Genomic DNA, 22,447 nt, shown 5'->3' on the forward strand with positions numbered 1-22,447 from the left:
ACTGTCAGCGCTAACCACAGGCTTGCAGGCACACCAAAAAAGGGAAATGCAATTTGTTGATGTGTCCTCGCCTGTCTGACCACACGCGCACGAACATACACACAAACTAGTTTAGCATTGACTTTTTATTGCTGACAAGAATCAATACCAGTGTGGTAATTTAATATTACACTGTGCAAGAACTCACGCAAGGCACACACATACTGTCCACACACACGCAAAGACAAAGGCCACAAACACACACGTATACACATTTTCATCCATCCGAGAACCCCAAATACAAACGCAAACACACACACACACACACACACACACACACACACACACACACACACACACACACACACACATGTGCGAAAACACAAATAACAACTCATCAGCACACAAAAGCACAAACCTACTATCTTCCACGAAGACACATCTGTACCAGTCTGTGCTGCAATGCAGAACCGCAACTCTGGTGCCACTGGCCGCCCAAAACACTCATGCTCATCTCAATTTTGCAAGCTATTAACGGTACCACATCCCATGTGACGGCATCCAGATGTGACATGTTTGCCACTTCTTTGCCATCTTGCCTGGTGAAGTGTCCGGCATTCAGCCTCTCAGACTGATGCCTTGCCATTTGATGGCTCTGTATCTATTGACTCGGTGCGGTTGTCTGATGAAATCTGGCCAAGGCTTGAGAGGGTATGAATGGAATCTTATCTGGGCTCTCATTCTCTCTCTATCTCTCTCTCTCTCTCTCTTCTCTCTATACAACGGCAGCACAAAGGATACCAGAGATCCACCCCCCCACCCCCACCCATCGAATCAGCGCGAGGGCGTGCTTGTCCCTGGGTCACACAATCCCACTGCGCCCACATTGATTGCGTGTTAACACGGCCAGGGAGAGAAAAAAATTTGTGGAAAGAAAAAAAAAAAAAAAAAAAAAGAGTTGGAGGCTAATTGCTTCATGTCATGCTCCCCAACAATACCAAGCCAAGGCATTCAGGGTGAGAGAGGAAGAGGAAGAGGAGAGGAAGAAGGTAGAACGAATGCATAACGAGAAAAGAGAGGTAGGAAAGTGGAGGAGAGAAGGGGCTGAGAGCTGGGAGCAAATAGAAGGAGGAAAACACACATAATGTGATCCTTTAGTGCTTAAGACTCACATACGCTCACAGACAGACTTCAGTGAAGAACTGCCTCAAATGCATTTACAATAAGCCTGACACTTATCAAAGGGATTGGTGCACAGATGACCACGATGAACTCAACTCAGGGAGTCTGCTCAGAGGCTTTGATGGCAGGTTAAGAGAATAGCTACTGAAAGACTTGGCTGGATTGTGCTCTATATGGAGTAATGCTTATGTTTGAGCCCCTATCTCCACCTTTTCTCTGAGCTTTTTCATGACAGCCTAAACCACACGTCTGAGTCATCAGCTCTGACCCCCCTCTGATCAGACAGGAAGCTCACACCTCACACTACTTCCCATAAACCTTAATCCTCCTCCACCTTCACTCATTACCCAAGGTAACCACAGAGCAGGCTGTTTATAACAGACAAGCCTTGAGGCTAGAAACACTTGTTGTGATAATAAATGAATGGCACAATGGCCTCTAATTTACAGCGCAGAGGAGTGTGAGCACAAAACTTCATCATCGTCTCAGACAGGGGCAGCTCAAAGCCGTGTACAAAATTTGAGAAAAAAAGGTCCGACAAATGCATTTTACCTGGAATTATATTGAAGCTAATTGCCTTCCCTGTCTGTGTTTGCCTCTGAATAACTAAAAGGCCACTCAAAGGGCATGTGGCCACCGGCAGAGTTGTTAAAGCAAAAACTTGTGGAATTGTTCGAAGGGTAGGTAAGAGGCCTGGACTGGGATCCCTTTTTACAGTTGAGAGTAGAGATAGCCGGTTCCTCTACCCCCCTGTTTGAGTGCACTACCACTGTTCTCCTTTCTCCATCGGGCCCCAAGGCTGGCGAGGAGCTCTTGGTCCCACGACTGTTCCACACAAGAGTGGTGGCAGCGAGTGAGAGGGTGGGTGTCGGTCGCTGGCGGGTGGGGGGTGGGAGGAAGAATGAGGAGAGCGTGTGCGGTGCTGTCAAAGATCAGCGCATAAATAGTCATTCGGCGCTCGGGGCGGCGTACGTGGGACACGGAGACACTGCGCCCCTGACTAGGGCCATGTGCCACTGAGCAGCAGCCTCGGCTGAATGACAAATCAGGAGGAGGAAGAGAAGAGAGAGAGAGAGAGAGAGAGAGTTGCAAGTACTCATTCTCTCAGCACCACTCCGCACTGAGCAAAAAAATAAAATCCTGCTGCAGCCTTGATAGCTTTTAAACTGAATGTGCATGATAAGTGTTAAGGGATGAATTAATATGCTTTTACTGCATGTGGATGTTAAATTGCAGAACAACAAGGTCAACTGGGAGGCACCCAGCACATATTAATAACACTGATTTGAAAACATTTTCTTTTTCTAAGTAGAAAACTTGTGGAAGCAGCAGCAAGGGAGAAGGGGGAGGACTGGATCGGCATTTCAGATAATAACAGGAAAGGACTGGTGCTGTCAGGTCCCCCTCATGGTGATAAAATGCCACTTGGTGCCATATGACAGTGCGATATTGGCTTCGTGCGGGTATGATGAATGTTGGGGTCAAATGAGAAAGAGCGAGCAAGAGAGCAGTCTTATTGCCGAGGCCCACATGCCTGCATTGCTGCACGTGCCACGGAAACAGGGGCATCACCTCCAATGGGCTTTTAAATAAGCAAAACTAAAATCGATGCAGGCATGACATGCTTTAAAAATGAGGTGAATCTCCTCTTAATCTCCTCCAACATCTCTTAATAACAATCTGTTTTTTTTTTGTTGCATGGAAAAGGGAAAGTTGTTGCCAAGAGTGACTTTGTGGAGTCAATGGAAGGGGGGAGGATAGAGAAAGCGAGAGAGAAGAGAAGAGGAAGGGAGTGAGAGAGCAAGAGAGAAGGGTAAAGAAGAGGAGAGAAAAGGGGAGAGGAGAGGAGAGCGAGGGAGAGTGGTGTCTGGCTGGAGCCCAAGGTGAAGGGGAATAATAGGGGTTCAGAGGAGGAGGCTGACCTCTCTTCAAGCAGGTGCTGCCGGCCTCTGGACCACCTGCCTCCACAGCAGGGTCAGCTTATTCACTCTGACCCCACACGTCCATTGGCTACATACACACACACACACACACACACACACACACACACCTACACATCTGGACACTCATACAGCCACACTAATAAACCTGCATACACTCTGTCTGTCTCTCTCTCTCTCTCTCTCTCTCTCGCACACACACACACACACACACACACACACACACACACACACACACACACACACACACACACACACACACACACACACACACACACACACACACACACACACAAATCCAAAAGGTACAAGAACCTGAGCTATAAAGATTTTCTGTGAAGGGAAAAAAAAAATCTCGCTATTCTGAGACAGACGCAGAGCGGGAACCTTTTTTTTTTTTAAAGGTTGTTTTGATTCAAGTAAAGCCTGGGGGTCAAATCCACTGAAAAATATTGTGTATCCGAGCGACTTCACCAGCTACATGTAACATTCAACAGCTGGACCCAAAAAGTGTGCATGTGGTATCAATTCCAGTGAATGTTCGCACCTCCATGTAACATTCATAACAGCACCTTATAACACAAGGAGGGAGAATAGCTATGGTTATTGGACACGGAGCTGCAATCCTCCTAATCTGAGAAATATACACAATGTGTGTATTTACATGAGAGCAAAAACCATGAGGAATGTGATGGTAAGGATATATATGTATATATGTGTGTGTGTGTGTGTGTGTGTGTGTGTGTGTGTGTGTGTGTGTGTGTGTGTGTGTGTGTGTGTGTGAGAGAGAAAGAGAGAAAGTTAGAGAGAGAGAGAGAGAGAGAGAGAGAGAGAGAGAGAGGGAGAGAGAAAGAGAGAAACGGACATCTATTCATAGTACCCTAATCTTACTGTCTTATTGGGTTTCAAAGACAGCTGCACACAAAAATGAGCAATGATGTTAATTAACTGGGCTCAAGTGTTCAGTAAATTTACTCTAGGAATGAAAAGTATGGTCTTTACTATTTATTTTATAACTTCAATATGCATAAAGTGGTTGAAATCTGCAGCATTGAAATGAAAGGTCAAAATGAAGTACCGCCACCATTGGCAGAGATCTGCTTTCATATGAGCACCCTTAATCTTTTTGTGAAATTATTCTTTTTATAGAGAGATTTAAAACAGGCAATTAAATGCTCTTTCCCCGTCCTTCAGATCAGATGGAGTTTAAGCTACTCTGCTATCTTCGTTCCACTGAGCCAGTGTTCAGGAAGAGGAGAAGCGGCCTTACATGTAGGTTTAAAAAAAAAAAAAACACTGTCCAGACACAGGACGTCTTATACTGAGTTATGAGCAGTTGTCTGTTGTTCATCAGTATTCTCCTGACATCGCTTTGAAAGAATTGGAGAGTAATAATCGTAAGTGGTTAATTAAAAGCTATTGGAAAGACCAAGGCGCAGGCATGACATACAACAAACCGAAGCAGGACCTAAACAGTGGCATCTTAACACAACCCTACCTCAGCTGGAGATGTATCCTCTGCAGAAAAGCTGCAGGCTATTACAGACCATCAGATTCACTGAGATTCCAAAAGCACTCTTGAGTTTTAGAAAGAAAAGTTTGAAAGGAGAAGCAAGACAACTGAACAAATAAAAATCAAAGCTGGCGCACAAAAGGAATCGTATGTATTTGAGATGAAACCACTCATGACATAAAATAAAAACTGACCCAACATGCAGCCCTATTTTCACCTCTATTTTTGGCAATAACATCAGGACGAGAAGAGCTGGTAAGCCAGCCAGCAAGTAATTTATGCACCAAAAGAAAAAACATTGACTTTCAAACGTGACATAGCCTGGAGCCGAGCTTTGAGGTTTGATTTTATCTTCTGTCTGATGGTGCAAAGATACACTTCTCTCTCCTGCTGCCTGATCTAACGCCAGCGCCTGGAGGATCAGACACAGTGGGTAATCGCCTCCGATTCAGTGCTCCAAACCCACAACTCAGCGTTCTGCAGGCCAAGGTGAGCAAAAGTCCACAATAAACACTGATGGAGCCCTGAAAGAGACACGCTTGTCAAAATTGATCAGCGTAGGCCTTAACGGTGATGCTGTGGGTGAGACATTTTTGGATTGCTCAAGCTAAACTGTCTTCAGATCATATTCATGTTCATGATGTAATGAGATGAAAATAGTTGAGAAATAGAGGAGAATTCTTCTCTGGGACTCTTCTAAGATCTTTCAGCTCTGGGTGAAGTTTCAACATGTTTCGGCTACATTCATTTAAGTAAATAAACGTTGTGTTTTTAAGTGATGGGCATCCATGTCTGCCAATTGTTTTGCTTTTGCAAACAACACTTAATTGAAGAGGTGAAATCCTGTGGTGGTTTAGTGTTGTAGTGTTGTAGTAGCAAAAAATGCTAACATAGCTTTATTTACAGCACCAGTAGCCATGACAAATTATGAATGGCAGAGGTAGTCAAATGCTTGTTGCAATGTTAAAAGGTTCATTTCTTCTCCATTATGCTGGATTAATATGACAGTGACGGGGAGAAAATGCCACTTCGGAAAAGGTTACGCAAACAGCCTGCGAAAGGACGACTTTGGCACAGAGAGCGCTACCCTTTCCTTTCATGGCAGCGTCAAAGGCCAAGGCTTGTTAGGTAAATACGGAGGAAATATGCAAAAGCGTGAGATTGGCAGCCATCCATCCGACCCCTCCCAGCCCAGTCCAGCCCAGCTCCTTGCTGCCTGATTTGAAGTCACGGGGTGTCTGCAACCTTTTGAGAAGCAGTAAATGAAAGGACAGAGTGGATCTGTTCACTCAAATTCTCTTAATATTTAAGAAGGAGCATCCATTTCATCTTTGCAGTGGATGAAATCAAATCTCCTGTGTTCATAAATGAATGCATATATTTACGTCTACTTTCTTCCAATAGCAGTCGACAACTGTAAAAGAGTCACTTTCTATTACATAACTGTGCACACAGGGGTCAGATTTACACACAACAAGAGATCACTGATGTGCTCTTGTGACTTCCGACTCTATTCTATTTTTAAAATAATCCCTGTCACTCGAGAGGCACAGCAAATCTTCTTCATGAGCAATCTCTTTTCACAGGTCAGACTTGCTGACGAGGAATGCGTCGAGTGGCGAGTTTTATGGCTTAATCCATATTAATACAACATCTCGGAGAAAGGCAAAGTGGTCATTACATTTTTCATAATATCTGCTCTCCTGCGAGCCACAGATAGTGTCCATAATTAATCCCCGTGATAAATGGCCAAGCAGAGGCTGTGTGTCTGTTTAGAGGACGCGTGTCCGTGTGTGCGTGTGTGTGTGTGTGTGTGTGTGTGTGTGTGTGTGTGTGAGTGTGTGAGCGCTCTATTGTGCCATGGCCCATCGCCGCTTCTCTGCGGGTCGACTGACTGGTCGGCTCTCTCATTAGCTCAAAGTCCAGAGCCTTTGCTCAGAAGAAAGGGCCCAGTGACTGGCTGTGGAAAAAGTGGACGGGAGAAGAGTGGCTCTGAAGCGGCGGATGAGACAGCTTTTGTCCCCAGCCTGAACCCAGAGCCCTCTCCACACCGGCTTTATCGCAGTGCGCCAGCACGCGGCTATCGGCGCAGTGCTAAATCAATTAGCATGTCATTAAGATAGCTTGTTTCAACAGGGTGGCCCGGAGAGGTACGTCTGAAAAGAAACAGAGACAGAGACACACCAAGGACCCTTCTCAGCACCAGTTTGTCTGTGGCTCTGAGATGCAGATTTTCTGAGAGAGTGCATCTGGCTAAGAAAAAAACATTTCCCATCTAGTGTTTGAGAAGCGTTAAGTGTGCTTAAGGATATCACATATTAAAAGACCAATAACAACATTCTCCGTGATTTAGAAATGCTATTGTGGTTTGAATGAAGCCTATGCTCAGGATATTTTGAGAGACAATAGCATCTGGGGGCTTTGTCTCTTTCTAAAGGTTAAATGTGGCTTAAAAGGTTAATCAGTCTGTCACTGTCAGGAGATAAGGAGCCAGTGCTCCGGTGTCACTGTGCTCCACTAATTAACGAACGGAAGACAAGGAAACAAAGACAGACCAAGATAGACCGAACCTTTAAACAACACCAGGCCAAAAAGAAAACCTTTACCAACCTAAACTTTATGTTACAATTGCTCTGATTCCATTCAGTAAAATCACTTGGCACCCACTTAACACCATCTGCTGGCTTTTGTTGGAGGCTTTAGTTCAGTGGCTTTCAGTGTCTCTAATACAGCTGTGTTAAACGAGGGTGCCTCTTGCAGCTTTGTGACCACTTTAGGGTGGTTGGGATATTTCAGGGTAATTTGACTTCTTGACTGTGAGCTGATGGGAGGCTTGAAAATGCAGACTTGCATTCATGAGAGCCTTGACCTCTCCAAGTGAGCATCGGAAAGGCTCTGCGCTTAGAACGTCTTCAACAATGTCATATGGCGACGAAGCAATTTGGTTGTGAAAGAAATGTTATAAAGACAAGCTGACTCTTAATAGAGGAACATCTGCGGAGGATAATCACTTCCTAGCGGCGACAATGGAACCAGAACCCTGATCATCTGAACTAAGGTGAAAAGAGAGTAGAAAACAGCACAGCCATCTCCAGACTTATCTCCCGACACACCTCAGTCAGAGATTGTGATAAATATTTGCATTTCTCCCTAATAAAGCTTTATCTTAACAAGCTGTCAGTCTTCATAAATATTGATTTTCATAGTTGAAAAAAAAGCAGAGGATTAAGATGGAATTTATTAACATCAGATGTTTATATCTTTCCATTAAATCTCTTGCTTAATTAAAAGCAGGGATAGCTGTATGTTTATATTCTTTCAATTTTTCCCCCCAGTCTTACTGTCCGTGTTTAGGAGTGTTTGTTGTACAGCTACTGCCTGTCTTCGTAATCTAAATTAAAGTTTTTGTCATGGTTACACATAGGTTCTTGGGCACAGGCAGGTTAATTAAGCATTTGATTTTAAATGATAGGAACATACAGTGTGAAGGAATCAAGGTTAATTAACACACTCATAATCATAATAATATAATAACACTTATGCAGATATCTTTAAACTGATTGATTTACCACAAATCTCTTTTCACAGTGATTACAATGTTAAGAATAGCAATGATCTGTACCTTTTATATTTCATCTGAACAGGAAAGCTATGTATTTTGCTTCCTAATGTGGTTTTCAAATAAACATGACTGTAGTTAAAAAAGGTTATAGGTTATAACCTCTGGCTAAACATTTGGCTGTCTAGCAGTCACCATCGCAGACAAAAAAAATCAAAGCCCACTGCAACGATACCAGCCTCAAGGAGCTGTGATAAATAAACAGGTCATGACTTTCCCCATCGTGGAAAATGGATCATGTGCTTGCCAGTGGAATGAGATATGTTCCACGGTGAATGGCTGCGTCAGCAGTGCTGCTCTGATTGGAAGCAAACTGGCCGAGGCCGGGGGTTTGGCGGGGTCTCCAGTGGCTTCCCTCCCCCTGCCTGGCCTCCTGCATCTCCTCCATCACGGTGACACGTTGCGAGAGAGAGCGGGGTGAGCAGGCGAGAGAGAGAGAGAGAGAGCTAGCTAGCAAGAGTGAGAGCTTCTTCGCTCTGTGTGTGTTTAGTCATGCCTGCCGCCCTATCTCCACGCCTGGCCATGTGACATCCCTCTTGCTTCAAAGGTGTCCAAGGCATGCAGTGGGGTGGTGGTGGTCAGGGTGGGGATCGGGGGGCCTTCAAAAGTCCGCCGCACACTTTGAACGAATCAGCGCCGTGGAGGCCTCCGCGGAACACTCAACACTGATTGCAATGTAAGATTCAGCGATGTGGAGGGACTGGTCCAAATCTCACCACTGGAACAGGCCCTACAAAAGCAGCCACTGCAATTACAGGCAAGTGCTGCTCTCCCCCCCATGTTTATATAATGCTAGTATTTTCTACTGCCTGCAAACTATTACCTGATGCACCATAAAAACACTGAGATGGATCATCAGTCTTACTCCTGGAAATGACAATGAATGTCTCCCTGCTGTCATATTAGAGCCCCCACCTGCCATTTTTTTTTTGACACATCTCTACAATAATATATACTGCGAGAATGGGAAACCACCCATCAAAACATTTATTTGTATTAGCTGCTCCATCTTAGTGAGATTGACTGCTATTCCCATGCTCTCCGAAGCGAAACCATTTGTTACCAGGTGTTCTAAATGACAGATGGAGGAAGAGAAAAAATAAACATAAATAGCAGTATAACCACGCACATACCGAGAATCACCGCCCAGCATTCCACATATTGTTACCTGGGAGAACTTATTTTTTGCGACTTTCGCAAGGTAATATTCCCTCAACGTGGTGTAAGGCTGAACGTGAGCGAGAGCTTAGCACAGACCCAATCTGTTTAATGTCCTCAGAGCCCGTCAGTGACATGCGCTGCCTGGGCCGCGGTTTGAGGACGCTTCATCAAACAGTCGGCAGATTGCAAACAGATCTGCTGCAGCCAAATTAAGTGTCACACTGCATTTTTCATCGGCAGATTAAACCGGTGTATGGCTAAATGAGTCTATATGAGATCTAAAAATGAGAAAAAAAGCACTGCTGCCATGGAGGAGCGGTGGGGTGGTTGGCATGTGCATGACTGGGGAAAGGGCTTGATTGTAATCGGGTCTCCTTGGTTTAGAGCCATTTCAATTTTGAGCACGATACTGACAATCACTGGTGCTTTCAAGGAAATCGACTACTCAGGTAAGCATATTTGTGAGGTAACCCGTACGGGTATGTGTGCCGAAGTAATATGGACATGCTGGGCTTGAGACAAAGGAAAAAGGAACTTAACACTAAAATCGGATCACAATCAGAATATGGATCTAAATCTACTTAGAATCCACATGGCTGTAGATCTAAACCCTTTAAATAACGGAAGCAGGATGTATCTAACTAATATATATCTTTTATCACTGGCTTTCATTGTGCCTGAGACTATCCATGCACATGATGGTCCTATTCTCCACTTTGATCCTCTGAGGGAGTGTGCCAACGCTGAGGACATCGCCAGATGAGAGTGTTCGTCTCGGCTGACCACCTCTGCTTCTGTGCTGCTTACAATCCCCCCACAATGAAACTGTAACCCCCCCACCCTCCCTCTCCCCCGAGCAAACGCTTTTCAGAACGAATTTCAAGCTGGGCATTAGCGTCTTTTGTGTGCTCTGTAAGTCCACTGGCAATACGGCTGGGCTGGACGGGGAGATAAACTCGCAGCTAATCAATCTCACATTCTCCGGGGGTCTCTGTTACATTCGCCCACGCGACCCACTTTGTTGCTCGCTGCCTCTCACACGTCTGGCCTGTCTGTTCTGGTCATGAGAGCGCCAAGAGATGGGTGCTGGAGCTGCTTGCTCCAATGTTACAGTGGACAGAGAAAGATTCTATTAGGGTACAGAGGCAGCCGGTTGTGTGTGAGCGGTGTGTGTGTAGGCATGTGTGTGTGTGTGTGGGGGGGGTATTGCTGGGGGAGAGTGTGAGGGGAGCTGATGTCGCTCAGGTCATCCTGGCGGGGGAAAGAGAGATGCCTGCTCTTGTACATGTGTCCAATCAGCTGCCAGCTCACTGCATGGGGCAATTCATCACTGTGGCACTCCACAGTGGCGTAATAGAGCAGTAGCACGTCTGCCGTATGGTGGTGGCTGCTCTCATGGCGGATGATTTGTGTCCGCGTGCACGTGTGTCTATGTGTGCGCACGCGTGTGTCTGTGTGTCTGTGTGTCTGTGTCTGTGTGTCTGTGTGTCTGTGTGTCTGTGTCTGTGTCTCTGTGTGTCTGTGTGTGTGTGTGTGTGTGTGTGTGTGTGTGTGTGTGTGTGTGGGTGTGCGTGTGGGTGTGCGTGTGCGTGTGCGTGTGTGTGTGCAAATTGAGGTGCTGCTGCTTATTGGTCGTCCCTCTAGGTGGTCTCCTGCCGTGTGCTCACATCACAGAGAGTGAGAGAACATAGAAAGGTGGACGAGCTCAGTGTCTTACAGGATTTTCCTTTTTTGTTTGTTTTGTTTTTGTTTTGTTTTAAAGATATTTTGTTTTCTGGAGTGGGTCACCTGATGGCGTGCTGTTCCGTGGCCCGGCTCCTGTGGGCTCTGTGTGTTTTCGCTGCGGGGGAGGTCCTGACCCCTTCCTTCGGCACGCTGCTCAGTTCAGCGCTGCACGCTGAAGGGCCACGGTCAACTCCCCACACAACACACAGGCTCTGCTTCTGAAGGTTAACGGTCAGTCATCAATCACAATCACAGCGCTGCCACGGATTGAACACAGTGATATATTACACATATGAATGTGGGCATTTTAAAGAGGGCAAAAGCTTACGCTTTCATTAACAAGGCAATTCTAATGTTGCCTACTGACGAGTCATCTCGTGAGGCTTACAGCATGAGGACTTTACGTCTTATCGCGCATGAGGGACGTAAATATTCACTTTATGATTTGACTACGTGATCATTTAAACTAAAGCGATAGCAGGGAGAATCTACAGAGGGATACAGGTGCTGGATTTCTGCAGAAAAGATACGCTTAGCTGATAAAGGGAATGGGTGGAGCTGATGGATTTGAGAGTGAGGAACGAAGGGGTTAAAATAAAATAAAAAATTCTTGTGTAAGGAGTTTTAAAAAAAGCATCTCTGCAACTCCGAACCATGTCCAAGCCAGCAGTGCTGTTCTGTGGTGTGAGGGCCTTATCTGAACCCAGGCGGGAGGAACAAATGACTCATGAGGCTAAAACTCTATCATCAGACCAACAGTGAGGCTCAACCACAAGAATGTTTGGTCAACTATTTTTTTTTTTAACGGGAGAAGAGCGTTGCCCTCCACCCACCTACACAAGGGGCCAACAGGGCAAATTGGCCTTGATTAGACCTCCATCAGCCGCAGACAGGGCCTCGGCACTGGAGAGAGTAGTCTTTAAAGCATTTCTGGGATTGTCTGAGGGGAGCACTTTCGCTCCCTGCTACTTTTTCTACACCATCACCCTGTTGTGCACGTTTGAACTTTAAATCTATCTCCGAGGTTGTGGAAATCTGCCAAATATGTAGCTGAGGAGAGGCCTGGGATGAATTGACTCAGAACAGCATCATTCAAGCACCATTTATTCATTTACAGACCCATCAATTTTCCCTTTGAGGTGTATATCATTTCAACTGTTGGTCCTTTATATTCTGAATACTTCAGAATATAAATACAATGGCCATAGAGTCCAACATGTGAAATGAATCGTTTCACATGTTGGACTCTATGGTCCTTGTATTTATATTCTGAAGTTACTTCCTTGTTGATCAAGCTGAAGGTGCACTTTATAATGACATTGTTCATATAATATGCATTTAAAAAATGCAGCAGGAAAGTTATGACCCTGGGATCCTGGGATATTCACTGCATGAGTAGCAAGATTAAAAAAAACAGAATTCCTGCATAATAGCAGTCATCTTTTTATGACAAAAAACAATAAGAAAACATGGAGCATATTTTCCCTAATCTTGGCAATACATCTATCAGTTCGCCATGTTTTTTAGTTCTTGGGGAGAGAGTGAGTGTTTTTGTTTTTCGGAGAATATTTGTGCCCAGCAATAGATGTATGCTTAGAAAAAAGGATATATCAAACTTGTCTGTGTGCAACAACAGAGCTTCTGTTGTCAAAAGAACAGTCCTCCAAGGCACTGTCTGCCTTTGATGGATGTTCCACGGGAGACCTCACTCAAAGCGCATCTCTCGCAACCAAAGAAATAATAAAGCCCCCCAAAATGACATCTAATTTTCTTCTTGCAGCAAACCCAGAGCACCATTATTCACCTGCAGTGGATCTATGTAATAATAGGTCTAATTCTCTCGCAGATGACCGGGGCGCAGCACAGCTTGAGTATAGAATCTTACTGCAGCTTCTCAAAATGAAACCGGGCCCCTAGTCTCCATTACACATGCATACAACAACAAACAATAAAACGAAATGCCTATTGTTCACAGATAATGAGGACGTGATTAAATCCATCAATACTCCCAGCCTCCCTCTCCCCTTCTATCTTGAAGGACAGGTATGCCATTGCTACTGGTATACTTGTAGCTTTGTTTCCGAGCTCTAAATCCCAGCTGGAGGTGATGCTGTGCCATTGCCTCTCCCTTGCTGATACATTCAGTAATTAATCTGCTCGTTCCCCTGCTTCATTTGCAGCCTTCGGGCGCTGTTGTGTTTTGCTTTCACATAACGATCACAACAAATTAAACTGTCCTGTGCACCAGCACTGAAGGGCATTCGATAAGAGGAAATCAAATTCACTGTCATGCTTTCTCTAGGGCCTACAGCTATGGTTTTCTGCACAGTTGTCCCTAATATAATTTTCATGTGTGGTGTTGCCAGTTTATTTAATTATAAACGAAGAAGCCCAGTCACTTTAAAACATTGTTGAAGGGATTGCAAATGGAGTGTACCTGCATTATGCTAAACAGCACATCAGGAGATGGGTAAGTGACTATGACACTACTGACATTTGAAAAAAGCATGGTAATCACCATGTCCTGCCATTCATCTAGAAGGCTACACTCATCTTTTCTATCTTCCATGTGGCTAAGGTCCTTGTTGGCTTTTGTGAATTACAGAGATGGGCAAGGAACCATTTAACTTACATATTTAATTACCAAGTCGTGCTGCAAACATGGCTTGGCATTTTGCACGCTTGGTTGTTTAAAAAGGCATCATAATCACTTATTCCATTTAGAAATTAGCTGCATCCTATTTCATCCGATGTGTCTATTTTCCCCTCGGCTAGCGGGCTTGAAGTGCTTTCCAAACATAGACCAATTTCGGAGTCAACAGACCATTTAAGAACTGATTTGAGTCAGATTGCAATCTAATTTGCCATGCACTGAGGACACAGATCCAATGAGTGATGCCTTTAGATTTCCCCTCATTTGACAGATAACGGGTGACTGAAGTTTTGAGTTTTCCTTGGCACACACCACAGACACACATGCAGTAGCACAGTGTTTAGCAGTGTTAGATGGCAATGTGTTCTGAATTACAAGCAGAATTTTCTAGAAGGAATGTTCTGTGTTATGAAAATTCACAGGAAAGCTTACTGTAAACACCTGGTATTGGCTTCATATAGCCATCATATTGATATTGTGGGGTCAGTGGTAGCCTGTTAGAAATGAAGAGAAGACAAACAGCACTGACCTCATCTCTGTTCCTCCTGACCCAGGACTTGGTGGTTCTCAGGGCAATCTCCGCAGCAGGCTCATTGGGGAACCCTTCAAAGGGGAAGGGGATACAGGTAAATGCAAAGATCCAGATGAAACACAATGATGGACCATAGCAAAAATGTAAAACACTTGTTGCATTTAAACATTCCTATAGTTGTATAGTATCAGCCACATTTTGAAGCAAGGGTGAAAACAAGTAGAAGACAACACACTGACTATGCATTCCAAAATGATATGCCACTGTTTGGAGATTTACACACCCATTTAGACAACATGACATGATCTTTTACACTCTCCTGCCTCAGCTCTGCCGACATCTCCTCCAACAATGGGGAAATCCTGACATATTGATCAGGATGCGTAAGGAATGGTATCGCTAACTGCCATATTAATCACCGCAGCTATGCCAGGATGAGAGCGCTACCTCCGCCTTAACCCAACGCATCGATCAGGAGAGTGAAAAATGAATGGATTAATTTTTAATAAGGCCTGAGAGCTCTCGCATGGATGCTGATTTCTAGATCATGTGCCGTTCGAGGCTGAGCAGCCAACAATTCTTGTGGTCTGGTCCCTCAATCAGCCGTGTCCCAGTGAAGGAGCACATAGCGCCACCTTGCTCAGGCTTAACACTGCACAGCTTCACAAGGGGAGAGGGAGAGATGGGAGGAGAGAGAGAGAGAGAGGGAGAGGGAGAGGAGGAAAGCGAGCAAGAGGGAGAGAGAGAGAGAGAAAAGGGATAGAGAGAGGAGGACAGATAGCAAGAAGGAAAAAGAGAGAGCAAGAGAGGAAGAGAGAGAGGGAGAGAGAGAGGGAGAGTAAGAGTTCTTCTTTCTTTTCCTCTCTGTCTTTCATCAAGCTCCCGCTGCTGTCTTTCAACAGCAAACAATTTGAAGAATCTCGAGTAGAGAAGCCTCAAGTCATACAGACTCACGCTCCTCATCAAACCCCCTCCATCTCACCAGTTCCCCCCTCTCACACACACAGCTAGTGATCTGCTCTACGGGAGATGTTCAGACCAAGTTAAATGTGTAGTGGGCTGAATAGCAGTATTAATAGCTGTATTAAAGGTCAGCCGGTATCCACAATACATAGTAGTGAATTCTCCATTACCTTAGCTATCTTCTTTTCATTGAGCCAGGCAAACACAAGCGGGCTTACTAAGGTGTGTTCGACACTGCAACCCTTATTGGCTAATGTAATCATATATAGTATATATAGTAATATATAGTATTGCACATAGAAGGGGTCATGACTACCGAGGTCTCCTGATATACTGTTCAAGGCTGAGGCAAAGAATAGTGACCAGACCAGATCTATTTGTTGTGTGTCCATATATACAGAAATAGAAGACATCTTCCAGCCAATGTGAAAAGAGTCTATTTCATTGGCGAGCTATAAAGCTGCTTACAGAGATGCAATCCTGTACACTGTGGCTGCTGGCAGGCACAGAGCGAAACTAGGTGGAGGTCAACCATGAGAGTGCCTAAACAGATTAATACACCCTAAAGTCACAGCAGGTTGGGAATCTATTCACACTCCAGGAGAGGCTCCTCTCTCGCCCGTTAACGGCTCTGGGTGTGCCCGGGTCTCGCAGAGGACGGCCTGCGCTGTGGGAGATGTAAGCAGAGAGAAGGGCTGTGCGCTGCATTTCTATTGTTCTTTTCTGGATATGGTTACTACAAATGCTGTATTGATTTGCCCTTCATGAACATTAATCACACACAGGCCATGGAAAAGAGGAGTGGAATCGGGGCAGGCAGAAACAGATACAATAACAATGCACGGGTGGGTGAGACAGAAAGACAGAGAGAAAATAGAAAGAAAGAAAAAGAGTGAGAGGAAGGAGAGATAGAGACGGGGAAAGAGAGGGAGGTAATGAGAGAGACATAGAAAGAGACAGACATATATATACATACATAGGGAGAGCGAGAGAGAGAGAGCTATAAAGAGAGAGAGAGAGAGAGAGAGAGAGAGAGAGAGAGAGAGAGAGAGAGAGAGAGAGAGAGAGAGAGAGAGAGAGAGAGAGAGAGAGAGGGGGAGGTCAAAGGGGCCCTGTGATGTCTGCCAGTGCTGGATAAGGAGAGAACCCCATGCACACTGAAGGTCAAGAGCAGCAGTCGGAGCACATTCTGATGTGTCTCTGATCACTCGTCCCTTGGCTCGCCCTGCCACTGTCAGTTTGTGCTCTCTCAGACAGGGAGCTAGTAATACGCCCAACATCAACCTGCCGTGCACTTTCACCCCTGGCTCTCTGTTTCATACCGTGTGTCTCTTCAAACAAAAACAATGTCCTACCTTGCCCACTTTTGACATAAAACACAAGTATGTTCAGGGTAAAAGCTAAAGAATGCAAATAATCGTGTTTATTTTTAAAAATGATTAAGGTAGGAAAATTAGTTGGGCATCAGATTGGCAGCACAAGAATGCTTCAGAATCCTGAACTGAGACTTGCTTCATTTGTGGCAGTGCAAGTTTGGCGAAACTCACATGCGCAGAGAAACTGATAAGGACCAAGGCAGCATCCTCTCGGCTACTGATGCTGAAGCCCACACTGACACACATAAGCGCAAACACATGCAAACACTCTCTCTCCAACACACACACACACACACACACACACACACACACACACACACACACACACACACTTTATGTCAAGAAAATCCTGGAAGGACAGAGAGAGGAGTGATAAAGACATAATGACAAGATGGAAAGTATGGTGAGGACAGAAAAGAAGACAGTCAGAGGGAGGGAGAGAGAGAACGTAAATTAGCGATGGATAGAAGTGAAGTAAGGTGTGAGACAGAGAATGCAAATTAAGGAGAGAGGTTAGAGAGAAATGAATGGAGAGGAGAGGGCTTCGGGGGAGAGAAAAACAAAGGCTCAAAGTAAGACAGAGAGATAGAGAGACAACAAGAGATAGAGAGAGACAGTGAGAGAGAGTGAAAGATGGAGAGAGATTGAAAGAGAGAGAGGAGAAATTGAGGGAAGAAAGCGTTACAGACTATCCCCTGTGTAGCCCCGAGTAAGGAGTAAAGGAGAGGCAGGGTGTCACACTGGGGCTTCTCCTGTGTTGCCAGAGCTGTTGAATAATTGCTCAAGCTGTCAGTGAATGACAGGCCACTGGAGCCTGCGTGTGATAGCTGCAACTGTACCCTGGAAATGAACCCAGACAGCGTGGCCCACCTGAAAGCAAACTTTATTTACAGCCAGAAACTTTCACTGGCAACACGCCTGCCAGGTCATGGTATGCTAGTGAGAAAGAAAGGAAGAAAGAAGAAAGGAAGGAAGGAAGGAATGAATGAATGAATGAAAACAGACAGAAAAAACAGGAAGGATAGACAGATAAATAAATAGCAAAGAGAGATAGAAGAAACAGGAAGACATTTCTCTTTGTATTTCTTGGAGACAAGGGGGGGAGCCCCCCCCCCCTTTTCAACAGAAAAGACACAACAGATAGCAGATTATGAAAAGGAGGAAGTGAGAAATAAACAGACCCATGGAGAAAGGAGACAGAGGAGATAAATAACATGACCTATATAGCCAGACCAGCAAGATCGAAAAAGGGACAGGACAGGACAGTTTAACCGCCCATGAGTCTCCCTGGCTCCTATGATTGTGACCTTGGATCGCAGCCAGGACTTGCTGTGACACATTTTGTCCTGCGAGTTAAAATTACCACGAGACATTTCATCTCTCTCAAAATGCCCTGAACCAAGACTGACCCTAACAACCAACTGCTATGAGGCCTATGACAGCTAGGACGTTTTTTTTCTTTATTATTATTACTGCTCCCCCATCCACTGTTTTCTTCAATTACCCCAGCTATGCCTGTCCAATATAACTTCCTTTAAGTGAGGTGAAGGTTTCCGCATCACTGCTGGCCACTGATATGGCACAATTTTACCGGGAGTGCCTCCACTCCCAAGATCGCTTCCTCTTAAGTCCCCAAAAGTAAATCCAGGGATTTAAGGCCCTCGGTACACTGCAGCGATGGCAGGCAGGCAGGCAGCCATCACTGGTGAAAGATAAGGTGCCATGAAAGCCTTGTCCAGCCTAATCCTGCACCGAGATGGTGGGGAGTCGAGGCGCGGGCTCCGCTGAGTGAAAACACTTAGCCAGCTGACCCCTCTGATCCCCGCACCGCTGTCGGCTAACACCGCAGCCGGGCCGCCAGGACCTGTGTGGATTACATCCACATATCTTCCCCAGGCACCCGGCTCCGCTAAACCTTTGTGTCAACAAAAAAAATATATAGAAAATTCAAGCCGGAGGGACAGACGTATGCTACGAGATGCGACGTGATGCACGCTGGGGGGAGGGAGCGGATTGGCCAGGTAACCGTTTCATAAAGGCCTACTGGTGTGGCACAAAGGGGGCGCGGAATAACACCCCAGTGGATCATCCGCAAAGAGACGACTATCAGCAGCGATGCAAATAAACATAGCAGATTGTGAGGAAGAGCATGACCTGCTTACAGCGGAGCCTAATTGGTCTTTTAGGATTATTCGACACGATACTGGAGGATGATCCCTCTGCACCTGTCCTCTGACGTCCGCCAAGTGTGGAGGTTATTGGCTTTCTAATACGATTTTGTACATCCAGGCTTTATCCAGTGCAGTACCGCTTTCTAGCTTGAGTGACCAATTTCATCTTGTGTGGCTTTTGGTAGTGACATCATGTAACACAACAATGTGGTACAATGAATTCTAAACCATATGGTGACAATAAAGGAATGGGAATTTTAAAGGATCAAAAGTCAAATATATAATTCTGCGATATTCCTTTTTTATTCTGGACTGAGGTAAGGCAGTGGAGCTGGCCCTGGTAAAACAAAAGCCAAATTTACAATCCAATGATCCCCTTATTCCTGATGGAGATGTGATGGTGAAGTTGGCCGCGGTAACAAGCTTGTGCTATTTCTAGGGGCTTCCTGCTGTTGTCATGTGATGGGAATGCAGCCCTGTCACCTGAGTTTCTTCACACCTCACCTCTCCAATCTATTTTGACATGTGCGTCTCATGCCAAATTTGACTAGCAAGCATATGGACCATTAGTATCACCTGGGCGGAGAGACCTCACTGAGCCCTGAGCGCTAAGTGTTCACACTTTACACTGATGCGACATGAGGGGCAATGGGCCAAGTCTGGCACCGCTACACCGACGCGAATGAGGCTGACAGACAGAACGATTACCCAAGGTTGTCATAACAGTGGTTGATGTTGTGTATGTGTACATTGCGATTGAAGTCTAGCAGGTTAAAGATGAGCCAATGGGAATCAATCGTCCCGTGTTCTTATGTGGTGCTTGTGTTTGTCTTCGTCGTGCTTTTGCAGATAGACATGAAAGAGAGGCCTTTGAGGCCTGAGTCAGTGTGAAGTGTCGCTGGCTTCTTAAGGTGCTTCTGATGCAATGGTGGAGAAACCAAACCTGTTTTCCTTTACCTAAATCAACACCGATCGCCTCAAGCAAAATTGAGTCATTTCTACAATCCCCTTTTGTTGTCAAGACCCTGACTGACTTCCTGTCTTTTTGCTTTGTGTTTACCTATGAGTTTGCACAGGAGAGAGTTACAAACAGAGCAGTGTGAGCACATGCCAACGAAAGACGAGAGAAACGACCTCTATCAGTCTTGTCCGCTTGGCTCCAGCTCTGCTCCACTCGGCTTGGCTATCAGCGCTGATCTTGTAAGGCACTGAAAGGTGTCTCCCCTTCTGGAGGGAATAATCCGTTTGAACCGGGGTCGCGGGCATCACTGATTGATGCTCCTGCACTGACGGCACTTAATAACCTCCATCATACCACTACGACCCCAGTGCCCCGCACTGGGCGCCAGTTTGTTTATGGGTGGTACCTCCGACACGCCAACCCGTGCAGAAATTCTGCTCGGGCTAATGGGCCGGACTGAGGAATTGGACTGTCAGGCAGGAGTGAGGCCTCATTTTTCTCCCCTGCCCATCATTCTAACCTCCTTCCCCCATCCCCTCCCCATACACTCCACCAACCCCCTGCTCCACAATCATCTGTCAGCAAAGACAGAGTCGGTCGGAATAATGTGGGAGAGGTGTGAGAGGGAGTGAAGGTGTCAATTATGATTATCTGGCCCGACAAAGCAGTACTTTCCACATCGGAGGAAGCAGAGATGATGCCTTGGATCAGAGCACTTGGCCTACTGTGTCAGCGGCGGATTTGAGATGGTACCCTCCCATGGTAATCTGGAAGTGGGTCAACCAATGCCGCTGACAGAAGAAACAGACAGAGAGAGAAAGAAAGACAGAGGAAGAGAGAGAGAAATAAAGAGAGAGAGAGAGAGAGAAAGAGAGAGGGAATGTGGGGAAGAATGTGTCTATATAGGTTTTTGTCCTGCTCATGAACATGTAATCCCAGGAACCTCTCTCTTACCCCTGTCAAGCAACAGAGGGAAATTAATTTAATGTTTAAGGGGAATTGGGGGCTTCATACCTAGGTAGAGAGTGAAAGAAAGAGAGAGAGAAGAAAACGAATGAACAGGTCTGCGAGGGGCAATCATGTAGCAAAGAGAAATCTCTGGCTTATTAACTATTTGATAATAATATATGTGAAGGTTTCTCCTTGCTTCAAGACACCATTTGGTCCGTTTTCATCCGCTATGATCTTCTTTATTAATCAGCCCCTGCTTTAGCGAGGTGGCAGTTTTGCCTAGAGATAAGCTGTTTATTTATTGAATAGGCCATTTAATTCTCCTTGATACGGCATGTCTGTGCCCTGGGGGTTGGCACTGGCATTGGAGTACGGTCCTCGTGGCCTAATTGTGTGACAAGCCCCCATTGGCACAGGGGGCAAAGCAGCCATAGCCCTGTTTGTCACCAGCATACTGGGCACCCGCCATCAACATTCTGTACCCTCCACTCTCCAACCCTGCACTGTGGCCTTGCACACACAAGACAGGATGAAAGGGCACTGCCACAGATTGACTGCAAACTGAGTGAGGTTTGACTGGAGGTGTGATAATGTCCAGGGCCAAAGCAAGGGCATGACGCAGACATTCCATTAGTTGTTGCCATAGGGAAGTGGTTGCTGTGTGTTGACTGAATTGATGAGAGCAGCTAGCAAGGGAAGCTCATACAATCCCACAAATAAACACACACACATACAATGGTGAAAAAGAGGTGGACTTACCATAAATTCCTGTGGATATGCACGGAAAGGCCTAGGGAGAACAGAAACAAGATGAGATTTAGTGCTTTAGAATTGATGTGCAGATTCCCGGCGACTCCTTAGATTTCAGGCACAGGCAAGAAGATTACTCATTTCTTCTTTCGACCTAAAACAAGAGAGCATTTCTCTGGTCTGATATGTACCCCACAGGACTCACAGAGCTCACAGACCTCATCTGCGCTCATCTTTCTGTTTCATTTCAATCTAGGCCCCTTGGCTAACATAGATACATTTCACCAAATCAAACGCAATAAAATCCTCTGCGCAGCATCTATCATTCTACACTGGCAGCTATCTAATATGATATTATTACACGCTTTTCAGCAAAGCCTGACATGTAACACTGAGCTCCATCCTGGCCCTCAAAAGCAAAATCATAACAGGTGGGGTTGACTTTTCCCCAGGATCTCATTAAGTCCTGTGCAGAGCCTTGCAGAAATACTGATGACAGCCATGCATCCACATTTGGCAACTCAAGGTATCTACGTGTGTGTGTGTGTGTGTGTGTGTGTGTGTGTGTGTGTGTGTGTGTGTGTGTGTGTGTGTGTGTGTGTGTGTTGTGTGTGTGTGTGTGTGTGTTGTGTTGCATTATAAGTTAGAAGCAGATCAAAAGGTGTGTTCTGTCAGTGGTTCGATAGTACAATAGCGAGTGAATGGTGACCAACAAATGTATCATCACTACAAAAATGTAAATCTTAAAACTACTTAAAATAATTGCTTTCATACCTTGGGATGTAGCTGAGCAATGTATAGATATGTGGTATTCTTATAGAAAACAACCTCCAGCTTATAAAATAAATCAAGTATATGGAATAGAATATAATACAAAATAAAAACAAGATAAATAAAAAAGTATATAGAATATAATAGAAAATAAAAATAAAGAAGTATATAGAATAGAAAATAAAAGAAACATAAAGAAG

General features: G+C 45.2%; 1 protein-coding gene across 4 annotated transcripts in view; it reads right to left on the reverse strand.

The window, feature by feature from the left end:
• The window catches only part of macrod2 (mono-ADP ribosylhydrolase 2), a 444,340-nt gene that overhangs the window by 88,134 nt on the left and 333,759 nt on the right, over positions 1–22,447 (reverse strand). For all 4 annotated transcript variants that reach the window (XM_080848946.1, XM_080848947.1, XM_080848948.1 and 1 more), the window contains exons 7-8: positions 21,486–21,516; positions 14,302–14,375 (exon numbers count right to left, since the gene is read on the reverse strand). In XM_080848946.1, the coding sequence (XP_080705072.1) occupies positions 14,302–14,375; positions 21,486–21,516 (105 nt within the window). The remainder of the gene's footprint in view (positions 1–14,301; positions 14,376–21,485; positions 21,517–22,447) is intronic.

This window comes from Sprattus sprattus (genome assembly GCF_963457725.1).
Source record: "Sprattus sprattus genome assembly, chromosome: 12".
Classification (NCBI taxonomy): Eukaryota; Metazoa; Chordata; class Actinopteri; order Clupeiformes; family Clupeidae; genus Sprattus; species Sprattus sprattus.